Here is a 12230-nt window from a genome sequence, read left to right as displayed (position 1 = left end):
CCAATAGTACCTTGAGGTAAGCACCGTTCTCATGTTGACAACTCCTTGATGTCCACTGCGGGGACTGTCATGGTACATTTCCAAGAGTTGTGGGGCTTGTTCCTTGGTGTGCACGATGACAACCTTTCTTCCTTTGGCGGCATGGAACAAGGTCCCTTCTGCTGATCAGAGAAGAGGGAGACATTGAGGATCACAGAATAATAGGACTGGAAGGGACCTCGAGAGGTCATCTAGTCCAGTCCCCTGCACTCATGGCAGGACCAAGCACCATCTAGACCATCCCTCACAGGCGTTTGTCTAACCTAGCCTTAAAGATGTCTAATGATGGAGATTCCACAACCTCCCTAGGCAATTTATTCCAGTGTTAACCACCCTGTCAGGTCGGAAGTTTTTCCTAATGTCCAACCTAGACCTCCCTTGCTGCAATTTAAGCCCATTGCTTCTTGTCCTGTCCTCAGAGGTTAACGAGAACAATTCTTCTCCCTCCTCCTTGTAACAACCTTTTACGTACTTGAAAACTGTTCTCATGTCCCCTCTCGGCCTTCTCTTCTCCAGACTAAACACACCCAGTGTTTTCAATCTTCCCTCACAGCTCATGTTTTCTAGACCTTTTCATGGCGGTGTCACCCCCCCCCCGTTAGCCCCTGCCCAGAGCTGGCAGGAGAAGCTGGGGCAGGAGGAGGGCAGCGGCTTCTGCCGGAGTTCCTGAGCCTGCTCGGTACAAGCTGCCAGTTCCTGCCCAGAGCAGTGTTCGAGGCTCCTGCTCAGCCTGAAAACGAAAGTGAATCTCTGCCTGGGCCCAGCTTCCCCGACTCCCGGCCCTGGGACCCTCCAGCCAACAAGGGGGCCCTCAAACCCAGGGGGCCAGGCTCCAGGCTGTCCCCAGCTCTCGGAGGTGGGCTGGGGTCTCCACTCCTGGGTTCTCTCCCCGGCTCTGGGAGGGGAGTGGGGGCTGGTGGGTTAGAGCGGGGGGGGCTGGGGGCCAGGACTCCTGGGTTCTCTCCTCAGCTCTGGGAGGGGAGTGAGGGCCAGTGGGCAGGGCTAGTCTCTTTCTCACTTAACCATCTTTAGTTCCCTTTTCCCACCTTTGAATCTGTCTGTGATTTATCCATCAGGAAAGCCCCAGATCTTCCCCCACCTCCGCCCGGTCCTGGCAGCTGCTCGCTGAGACTCCTGAAACCAGAATGTTGAAAAATCTCGCCCGAAGCAAGTTCCCTGGTAAGCCGGAGCTTTGCAGCTCACGCCTGGTGAGCCAGGCCGGCGGCCCGTCCCCGCCACCTCTGAAATGCCGTGTAAACGTGTCGCGACTTCCAGGCCCCACAGCGGATCGGGGGAGCGGGGGGGCAGGCGGAAGAGTTGCAAAAAAGAAAATATTAATTTCTGGAGGCCCAGAGATGCAGAGATAAACCTACAGGTTGGTCACGGATTCCGTGATTTTACGTGACCTCCGTGACCAGCCCCAGGCAGCCGGACCTGGGGCGTCCGAGATTGATTGTTTATTGCCCATGACATTTACTAAAAATACCCAGGACAAAATCTTAGCCTTATGCAGAAAGGTTGCTCCCGTCAGTACAGAGCCCCCTAGCGCCGCACTGGGGCACTGGGGCCGGTCCTGGCTGCCAGGGGAGAGCCCCCCCGCTGAGTCCTGCCCCACTGCACCCCCTAGCGCCGCACTGGGGCATCGGGGCCGGCCCTGGCTGCCAGGGGAGAGCGCCCCCTGCTGAGTCCTGCCCCACTGCACTCCCTAGTGCCGCACTGGGGCATTGGGGCCGGCCCTGGCTGCCAGGGGAGAGCGCCCCCTGCTGAGCCCTCAGCCCCACAGCACAGCGCCCCCCACCACAGCCCTATCCCGCTCCCTGCAGCACCCTATCTTTCCCTTGGAGGTCCGCCCAAGCAGTATCCTGGCCCAGTGGTGTTCAAACTTTTTTTCTGGAGACCTAGTTGAAGAAAATTGTTGATGCCCGTGACCCAGCGGAGCTGGGAATGAGGTGTTCAGGGTATGGGAGGGGCTCAGGGCTGGGGCAGAGGGTTGGGGTGCAGGAGGGGGTCAGGGCTCTGGGCTGGGGGTGCAGGCTCTGGGGTGGGGCCAAGGATGAGGGGTTTGGGGTGTAGGAGAGGGTCAGGGCTGGGGCAGAGGGTTGGGGTGAGGGCTGTGGGGTGGGGCTGGAAATGAGGTGTTCAGGGTGTGGGAGGCGCTCTGGGCTGGGGCAGGAGGTTGGAATGCGGGAAGGGGTCAAGGCTCTGGGTTGTGGGGTGCAGGCTCTGGGGTGGGGCCAGGGATGAGGGTTTTGGGGTGCAGGAGGCGGCTCTGGGTTTGGGGGGGTCAGGGCAGGGGCTGGGGCGTGATGTGATCAGAACACAGCTCAAAGCAGCTGGGATTGGGATAAACACAGACAGCGCCTCTCCCGACCCTACAGTGCTGATATTCTCTGAACCCCGCACATCCCCTTCTGCACCCTGCCAGAGCCAAACGGGAGCTGGGGCCAGAACCGCTAGTGCCAGCCCGGGGTGGCTGGACAGGGGAATCGCCAGCAGGCGCAGAGCAGAGGTGGGATTTCCCTGGATTCGGCACTGGGTGGTCCTGTGTCCAGGTCTGGTGCCCACCATTCAAGGGGCTGTTGATAAACTGGAGCGGGGTCAGAGAAGAGCCCCGAGAATGATTCAAGGGTTAGAAACCTGCCTTAGAGTGAGAGACTCCGGAGCGCCGTCTATTTACCTTAACAAAGAGAAGCTACGGGGTGCCTTGATCCCAGTCTGTAATTACCTACCTGGGGAACAACCAGCATTTAATAACAGTCAGTCAGTCTAGCCGAGAAAGGTCTGGCGCGAACCAGTGGCTGGGAGTTGAAGCTAGACAGATTTAGGCAGGAAATAAGACATACATTTTTAACCGTGAGGAGAATTAACCTTGGAACAATTTACCCAGGGTCGGTGGATTCTCCATCAAGGACAACTTTTTAAATCAAGACGGGAGAGTTTTCTGAAAGCTCTGCTCTGAGAATTTTCTTCTAGGGCAGGTCTCTGGCCTACATAACCCAGGAGGTCAGACGAGATGATCACAATTGTCCCTTCTGGCCTTGGGATCTGTGCCTAGAACCCAGGAGTCCTGGCTCCCAGCCCCCCCCCTGCTCTAACCCACCAGCCCCCACTCCCCTCCCAGAGCCGGGAGAGAACCCAGGAGTCTGGGCTCCCAGCCTCCCCTGCTCTAACCCACCAGCCCCCATTCCCCTCCCAGAGCTGGGGAGAGAACCCAGGCGTCCTGAGCCTCTGTCCCTTTTCACTTTCTAGGGAAGGAAGTTTTATCCCTGGACCCGGACACGGCTCACCCTAACCTGGAGATCTCGAAGGACGGGAAGGAGGTGACATGCGTCAGTCAAGGAAGGTTTGTCGACTCCAGCCCGAGGAGATTTGACACGGCGAACTGTGTGGTGGCTAAGCAGAGCTTCAGCGCGGGGCAGCACTACTGGGAGGTGTCTGTGGGCTGGAAGCGGCGCTGGAACCTGGGGGTGGTCTCGGACCGAGCCAGGAGGCAGGGAAGGTTGATCAAAGTGGAGTGGTGGCCGTGGCCCCCTAGCAAGGTCTGTGCCGAGGGCTACTGGCTGATCGGCTACGACCAGCAGAAGGCCAGGAAGAAGTACTGGATATTTGACACCAATCCATGGCCCCTGGATATCTGTCCCCACCCTGAGACCATCGGGGTCTACCTGGACTACACGGACGGGGAGGTCTCCTTCTACAACGCCGATCACCCCAACACACTGACCCACATCCACACTTTCCACACATCCTTCGGCAACAAGCCCGTCTACCCCATCTTCGACCCCTGCTGGCACGACAAGGGGGGCAACACACAGCCCCTCAAAATCCTCTGAGCTGCCAGCTCCGTGGCAACCCAGGGCGCCTCGTCCGATGGCCACCGCTCGGCATATTTAGCTCTGCCCCTCCTGGGGACTTCCCTTGTCTGTGGGCCGAGGAAAGACAGAAATTGCCACTCTGTCCCAGAGACGGGGGTGGGTCCCTCCAGCTCGGTCACTTATCGTCGCCAGCTGCTTCAGCAACCCCCTCGAGGACAGTAAGAGAATAACCCACCCTTATTGGACATATCTTCCTGACCGCCAATAGGCAAAGGTGGGTTTAGAGCCCTGAAGCATGAAGATTGGGAGCCCTCAGGCCATTTTGCTCCTAACAGAAGTCGGGATGTTCTCATTATCCCTATAAACCTCCACTGGTTTTCTGACCCCTCTTGGTTGCCGCGACATCCTGTAGCAGGGAGTTCCGCCGGCTCGTCGTTGCTGTTCTCTTGTACAGTGCTAAGAAATCGTTAAACAAGCTGGGCCGCTGCATGGCATATGGGAGACACTTTATGGTATTATTAATGCCAATATTGTATCATTGCGATGACTCTGAGCAGAGAGGCCACATACAGGATGAGTGAAAACGTCATGATTTGCCAAGGATGATGATGTTGTTTATATGCGTACATCACCTTTGTATCACGCGTTACAGATAGGTGGGGTGTCTCTGTATTTCCAAACGTGTGCTGTGTGTCTGGGTGACACTCCTGGATGATTGGCAGCAGCACTAGCCCCTCTGTCCGATGGCCTATTAAAGGCCATCAGCTGGACGATGAAGGCACTTGGAGAAGCCATGTAGGGACAGGCCTGTGGACAGGAGACTTCAAGAGCTTCTCCATGCCCACGCGCTGTGTGTCTGGGACAAAGACATACGAGCCGCATGGCAAAGGACATAAAAGGCAGCTGCATCATCTCCAGTTTGTCTTCAGTCCTGCTCCTCTCCGCTCTGGAGTCACTTCTCTACAAACGAAGCTCCGAGCAAGGACTGACTGACCCATCCCAGCTGTGGGTGACTCCAGAGGGACTTTCTAGCCAGCAACCTCACCAGCGCTGCTAAGAACCTGATCTATGGACTTGGAAATCGCTGTACGTATCTGAGGGCTTTACCGTTTCACATCACTCTGCCTGTCCTGTTCTGTTCTTTTCTACTAAACCTTTAGTTTTAGACACTAAAGGACTGGCCGGCAGCGCGGTATTTTGCATAAAATCCAAACTCCTATTGACCTGGCAATGTGGCTGGACCTTTGCGGTCAGAAGAACATTTTGTATATATGTGCAGATTTTTTAGATAACTTCTCACTGGACTGGACCTGGGTGCTGGCTGGGACCAGAGAACTGGAATGCAGTAAAGGGGGAGGGGGGGTGATTGCTTTTTTCAGCTTCTCCATAAGCAGGGTGGGGGATCAGGGAGCACCGTGTGTAACGGGTTGGGGAGTTTAACTTCAGTGTTACCCACCAGCCTTGGGAGGAGCTGCTCTCCCTTCTGCAGCCTGCCCTGACCTTGGCATTCCCAGTGTGGGCTGCCCCAGGCGCCCCGCGTCACACAAGCCAAGAGAATAATTAGGCTCCCTCGTTAATCTGGGGCGCGGCAGAAGATTGACATCATCATTGAGCTCGCAAGAGCCAAAGCCCTAAAACGTGGCTGTGGAGTTTGCCAGGCTGCCTGGGGCCAGATGCCGGGAGTTGGCTCAGTCCCATCCATCCCCGAGGCGCTGGCCTCACCCCCCGGGCTGTGATGTTTGTGTCACCGCTACAAGCGTTGGAGAAAGCACCCCCCACGGCCAGGCACTCCCGGCTTTCAGCTCTATGGCCACGGGGTTTGGGGTTTGACCTACTGCAAAATCCTCAAGACCCCAAAATATTGCCCCCCCGGAGACCCCAATAGAGGGTGTGAGGGTGTCTCGGAGGGGGGATCGGGTGGGGCTATTTAAACCCTCAAAAAATTTAATTTTTTTCTCTCCCTTTTTAAAAAAACCAGTTCCTCTGTTGGCCACGGGACCAAGCCCTGCGCAGGTCAGGGGAAGCCACATCACACCCGTGAACCGTTTCCCAGCGTTCTCACCCAGACGGGGCCAAACCCCACTTTTCACACCGTCTCGCTGCCTCGGCCAGCCGGAGAAAGGGGGGTGGGGAAGGGCCATTTCCCCTCCCTGTTTCCCACACTCGGTAACTTGTTCCTGACCTGCAAAAACTGGGAACCAGGCAGCAAGTAGCCGGGAAACCTCCGTTCTGATCCTTCCCCCCGACAAATGGATTCATGCAAATCAAGCCCCCTTTGCCTGGTTGGTCCCTAGGTGCCCACCATAATGTAAACGTTAAATATAAGAGCTCAGCTCATGGGAACACAGCGCTGCAGCCCGGGCAGGACCCAGCCCTGGCTCTGCCACCGCCCTTCCCAGCCCCACCGCCCGTTACAGCAGGAGTCAGTGTCATTAGCCCCCCTGGCCAAACAGGGAAACCGAGGAACGCTGCCATGAAGCGACTCGCCCTAGGTCACCCAGCAGGCAGGCGGAAGCGCCAGAAAGAGATCCCAGGTCCAGCCCTGGCCCGGGGCAGTGATCCCTGTCGTGTGAATCCTGGCACCCGGCTCATCCCTGTAGACACGGGACACGCTGCCGTGGAAAAGGTCCCATGGGGACGGGCAAGGGACCAGCACGGACGGGCCCAGGCCTGGAACCGGGAGAAGTTTCCCAGCCCCATTTTCTTTCCAAATGGGGCACAAAGGAGCAAACGGCCTCCGAACTTTGGGTTACTTGTGAGATTGAGCTAATGGGGCCAGACCCCCAGCTAGTGAGAGTCAAAGGGGCTGGGAACCAGGACTCCTGGGTTCTCTCCCCGGTTCTGGGAGCGGAGTGGGGACTGGTGGAGCAAGGGGGGGGGCTGCCTCTTAGATGGAGGATTTGCTGCCTGGCTCCCCTCCCCTCCCTGGGGCAGTTCCCCGCTGTCACACCCGTTACAGAACCTCCCATGTTCAGACTCTCAGCTCCAGTGTCTCCTGCTGCACGTAGCCCTGGGACCGGGACCCCCAAGGCTCCTTCTCTGATCTAGGCTGGCGCCCCCTGCGATCACCGGTGTCGCCCCCATTCCCGTCCGCGGGGTCCCCGCTGAGCCGCCCACACCAGAGACCCTGGCAGCTGCAGGCTCCCCAGCAGCCCGGGCTGTGAGCGCGGAGCCAGGTCCCCCAGTCACAGTCACCCCAGGGCCGGCTACCGGGCAGAGAGAGCCCCCAGCCCGGCGGCCTGGGCTGAGGCGGAGTTGCTGTAATGTGAGCTGTGACCAAAACAGCAGCAGGCTGCACACCAGAGCTGGGCGCAGTCAGCGAGGCCGGAGCCGGCTGTATGGCCCGTGCCAAGGGGCCTGGCTGGGGCTCTCCACACGGCTCTGGGTAACACAGGTTGGCTAAACGCACTCCCTGCCCTCCAAGTCCAACACCGCCTTAATGCACCCCCAGATCTGTGGGGCGACTGCTCTGTGCACCCTCCCCCCCCCCCAGCTCCAGATCTCCTGGCCAACCCCTGAGCCGCAGGAACCCCCGGGGCACAGAGATGGCGCAGGGGGGACCGGTGTCACCCCAATTTTATTAAAAAAACAGAAGAGAAAAAACCAAAAGGGAGCAGAGAGGGGACTTGGGGGGCTCTGGGGTGGGAAGAGGGGATTGGGGGCAGAGATCAGGGGTGGAGGGACTTGAACGGGGGGCGCTACGCGAAGCAGAGGGAAAACGCCCGGTAGCTGAAGTTGGTGAAGACATCGACTTTGTGGCTGCTCCCGGCGGCCGTCAGCACCTGGGGGTCAGACCAATGGGGGGGGAGGGGGGTCAGGATCCCAGGGTCCCCTTTGGGGCTGGATTAGCTACATCAGAGTCCCTGCCTCAGAGCCCCCCCTTTCCAGCCCCCTGCCCTCCCCCACCCCCCGACTAGATGTCTGACTCCACTCCAAGCCCCCCCAATTAAGTACCTTCCCCTCACTCCAATCCCAGCCCCACCCCCTCTCCCAGCCCCTCCCATTCCATTCTCAGCCCCTCCCCCGGAGCCACGTCCCTCCCACCTCACTCCCAGCTCCTCCCTCACTCCACTCCCAGCCCCCAGCGTGAGCGGGGCGCCCCCTACCTTGTGCTCAGGGGAGCGCTCGTTGACACAGAGCGAGTGGACGGAGCGGGGCGTGCAGGGGATCTGAGCCCTGATTTCCCCGCTGATCTGCAGGTGGTTGATGGCCGGGCTGTGCCCTGCCGAGAGGATCTGGGGGGCAGAGACGGGGCCGGGGGGTTAGTGAGAGGCCTCGGGAGATAACGGAGGGAAAGAACGAATGAACGTGCGGGGCATGGAATGAGCAGGGGGACGGGAATAGAAGGAGAAAGAAAAGAAAAGAGGGGACTAGACTGAATGAAGAGAGCAATAAGAACAAACAATTGAAAGGGGGAATGGGACAAACAAGAAAAAAGAAGCCGCAGTAAACGAACAAAAAGGCAAATGAATGAAGAGACGAACACAGGAACAGAATGGCTGGACAGGAACAGAAGAAAAGATCAGAAATCAAATGAAGAAACAAGAGAGAAGGAATGAAAAAAGAACGAGTGAAAAAATGAACTGGAGAATAGAACAAAAAAAGACGGAACCAAGGGCTAGATTAAAAAGCGAACAAATGAACAAGCCGGGGAATAGAACGAATGAAGAGGCCAAGACAAAGAACGAATGTAAAACGAAAGAAGGGACGAAGAAAGAGGGTAATAAAAAGAAAACAATGAAAAAAGAACAAATGAACCAACCAACAGGAGAACAGAACGAATGGGAAAATGGACAGCAGGAACATGAGAACGGCCAGACGGGCTCAACCCAAAGGTCCAGCTAGCCCAGTGTCTTGTCTGCTGACGGTGGCCAATGCCAGGTGCCCCAGAGGGAGGAAGAAAGGAAGAGGGCACGAGAAAGAAAGAACGAAAAGAAAAATGAAGACAAACGAACGGGAAAAGGACAGACGAACAAAGAACCCCAATGATGAATGCATGATAAGAGAAGCAAAGAATGACAAAAGAACGAATGAACAGGAAACGGAACAAATGGAGGAATAGAACGAAAGGATGAATGAACCGGGGAAGAGAACGAATGAAGGCTAGAAAGAGTGAATAAAACGAACGAACAAATGAATGAATCGGGGAACAGAAAGAAAGAAGAAAACGTGTGAATGAATCAGTAAAAAGAACGAATGAACCGGGGAGGAGAACGAATGAATGAAAAGCGTAAACGAACCCGCAGGGCAATAGGAAGAACAAACGAAATGGGGGAAGAAAACGAACAAAGGAACGAATGAATGAACGCCCCCCCCAAAGTGGCCCCACGCCTGCCCACTGGGGAAGGACCCGACGCCCACCCAACGCGTGCCGGGAAGGGGCCAGGCCGGCCGGGGGGCGAGCCGGAGGGGAGGAGGAGGAGGAGCCCGGGGCAGGGCAGGCCGAGGGGCACAGGGTGGGGGGCACTCACCAGGTCCTGGTAGAACATGACGTGCTGCTGGCAGTGGGGCAGGGGGAAGACCGTGGTGGGGGTCACGGAGCGCAAGTGCCAGAGAGAGAGCGCCGGGCCCCCCCCGCACACCTGGGGGAGAAACGGGGTCAGACGCCGCAGAGACCCCCACAGCCCCGCTCCCCCTGCATCCCATGAGCCTCTGCTTCTCAGGCCAACCCCTTGCAGCCAGGGGGAAACTGCTACCAGGCCCAGTGCATCCTGGGAGTCCCCCTGCCAGGCACGACTGGGTGCAGTGCGTCCTCGGAGCCCCCCAGCCTTGCGCGACTGGGCGCTGTGCGTCCCTGGAGCCCCCTGGCCTCGCACGACTGGGCGCCGTGCGTCCCAGCAGATCCCTAGCCCCACACCTGAGGAGATGACGACTTTACCACCCCAAACCAGAGCCCCCAGCGCCCCCTGCTGGGAACTCACGCACCATCCAGTCACAGTCTGTCGCCAGGCACCGGATCCACTTCCCGTGCTGGGGCCGGCTGCATTCCTGGGGGAGGAGAACGAGGGACCGTTATGGGGGGAGCAGTGGGGTCTGGTGGGTCAGAGCAGGGGGGGCTGGGAGCCAGGACTCCTGGGTTCTCTCCCCGGCTCTGGGAGGGGAGCGGGCTCTGGTGCTTAGAACGGGGGGCAGGGGGGAGCTGTTGTTACCTCGTATTTGTGCACTTCGATGAGCTGGACCTGTGCCCCGGTCCGTAGATCTGCGACACAGAGAGCTTGGTGTGAGGGGGGGCGGGGCCCCCAGCAGAGAGACAGCGGCGGGGTGGGCAATTATCACATGGATACTCCTCCCCCGCAATCCTGGAGGACATGGAGAGGCCCCCAGGCTCCAAGCCACCCCCTCCCCCAGCCCCTGGGCCCGCCCTAGAGCTCAGGCTGGAGCGGGGGTGTCACGATGGCGGCAATGGGGGGGTCCCCCCGGCTCCTCACCCCACATGCGCACAGTGCCGTCCTCGCTGCCCGACAGACACTCCTGGGACTGGTCCCGCAGCGCCAGGCAGTGCACGTAATCGCTGTGCCCCCGGAACTCGTGCTGGGGAGACAGGGAGAGAGAGTGGGCGGAGGGGGGTGGACAGACGGACAGACGGGGGTGGACGGGAACAGACACACGGGGTGGATGGGGACAGATAGACGGGGTAGACGGGGACAGAAAGACAGATGGGGGATGGATAGGGATGGACTGACAGAATGGGGTGGACAGGGATGGATGGACAGACAGGGGTGGATGGGGACAGACAGATGGGAAGATGGGCGCACACAGATGGGGACAGACAGACGGGGAGGACGAGGACAGACAGACGGGGACGGACAGATGGGAGGACGGGCACACACAGACGGGCACAGACAGACGGGGAGGACGGGGACAGACAGACGGGGGTGGATGGGATCAGACAAACTGAGACAGACAGACGGGAGGACGGGCACACATAGACAGGGACAGACAGATGGGGGTGGACGGGATCAGACAGACGGAAAGACGGGCACACACAGACGGGGACAGACAGACGGGAGGACGGGAACAGACAGACGGGAGAACGGGAACAGACGGGGGTGGATGGGATCGGACAGACAGATGGGGCTGGACGGGGACAGACAGACCCTACCCTCCCGTTTCAGTGCATTCCTGCCCATTTCCCCAGCAGTGACGGAGGGGGGCTCCCCCGGTGGCCCGTCCCTGCGCCCATAGGCTCCTGTGGCCCCCCCAGCTCCCGTGCCCCCCCCCCACTCACGGTGAAGGCGCCGGACTCCAGGTCCATGGCGTGCACGGCGCAGTCGCCCCCGGCCAGCAGGAGGCTGTTATCCTGCGGGAGAAGGGCAGAGAGACAGCAGGTGAGGGGGGGCTGGGCGACAGAGGGGAGCCCCCCTTCCCACAATGCACAGCGGCTCACCTTGGGGTTCAGCTGCAGGCTATTGATCTCGGGCACCTCCAGGCTGCTCCTGGCACAGGAGAGACAGAGGGAGTGTGAGAGCCAAGGGGGTGGGGGCAGGGGACGGGGGGGGGCTCACCTGTACGGGGGTCTGCGGCTCCAGGCTTCCTTGCACCCCTGCCAGGGAGAGATGCAGCGTTAGGAAGAACCCAGGAGCCCAGGGCGGGAGAGGAGGCGTTATGTGGGACCCAGGAGCCCAGGGCGGGGGAGGCGGCGTTAGGTGGGACCCAGGAGCCCGGGGCGGGGGAGGCGGCGTTAGGTGGGACCCAGGAGCCCGGGACCTGTGGGGGAGGGGAGCGGCACGTCTCACCTTCTTGACGATGTCGCTCCAGTTCCAGGCCCTGACCTCGCCGTTGCCGGAGCTCAGCAGCTGCCGCTCGGTGGAGACCATGGCATAGACCGGCCCGTCGTGGGCTGCGGAGGGGAGCGAGGCGGCGTCAGCGCTGGGGGAGGGGCAGGGCATCTGGGGCAGCTGGATTCAGGCATGATGGGAGCTCCCTAGCATGACTGGGTGCAGTGCATTCTGGGAGCTACCCAGCTTGGCGTGACCACGCACAATGCATGCTGGGAGCTCCCCAGCTTGGTGCAATGCATCTTGGGACCCCTCTGGCTTGGCAAGACAGGGCACGAAGCACCCCAGGCTCTTCCCAGGTTGGCGCGAGTGGCCCCAATGCATGCTGGGAATCCCCTGTCACTCCTCATTCCCCCACCCCCGAAAGGCACCTACCTGTGAAGGACACCACCGGCTTCTTGCTCTCCTCCTTGGCTTCGGAGCTCAGTGCCGCCGAGAGGCTGTGGGGGAGCAGAGGGGGGTGAGCGGGTGGGAGCAGCTCCGGGGGGGCAGGGGGCGATGTGGGGCAGGGCAGGGGTTACCTGAAGATGGCGATCTCCCCATAGTTGTTCCCCGCTGCCAGGTACTTGCCACAGGGCGAGACGCTCTGGGAGAAGAC

The 12230-nt window shown here is 59.6% G+C and overlaps 2 protein-coding genes across 2 annotated transcripts; one reads left to right on the top strand and one right to left on the bottom strand.

Moving 5' to 3' along the window:
* The first annotated feature begins 779 nt into the window (after positions 1-779).
* On the top strand, positions 780-5650 carry LOC112119405 (tripartite motif-containing protein 72-like). Its single transcript, XM_029912960.1, has 3 exons — positions 780-895; positions 1116-1218; positions 3289-5650. Exons 2-3 carry the CDS (start codon positions 1185-1187, stop codon positions 3870-3872), a joined length of 618 nt encoding a protein of 205 aa, XP_029768820.1. The 5' UTR covers positions 780-895; positions 1116-1184; the 3' UTR covers positions 3873-5650.
* A 1749-nt stretch (positions 5651-7399) lies between these two features.
* On the bottom strand, positions 7400-12227 carry THOC6 (THO complex 6; the record flags this gene model as incomplete). Its single annotated transcript, XM_024207256.3, has 12 exons — positions 7400-7636; positions 7961-8089; positions 9326-9436; positions 9780-9842; positions 10004-10053; positions 10283-10385; positions 11083-11154; positions 11242-11290; positions 11360-11397; positions 11591-11694; positions 12008-12072; positions 12154-12227. Coding segments are annotated over 12 exons (942 nt in total), but the record flags the coding sequence as incomplete, so codon positions are not given.
* Positions 12228-12230: the final 3 nt, after the last annotated feature.

Source organism: Terrapene carolina, unplaced genomic scaffold (genome assembly GCF_002925995.2).
Source record: "Terrapene carolina triunguis isolate 2854851 unplaced genomic scaffold, T_m_triunguis-2.0 Scaffold400, whole genome shotgun sequence".
NCBI classification, from domain to species: Eukaryota; Metazoa; Chordata; order Testudines; family Emydidae; genus Terrapene; species Terrapene triunguis.
Note: the sequence above shows the minus strand (reverse complement) of the source record. Positions and strands in the feature narration are given on the sequence as shown.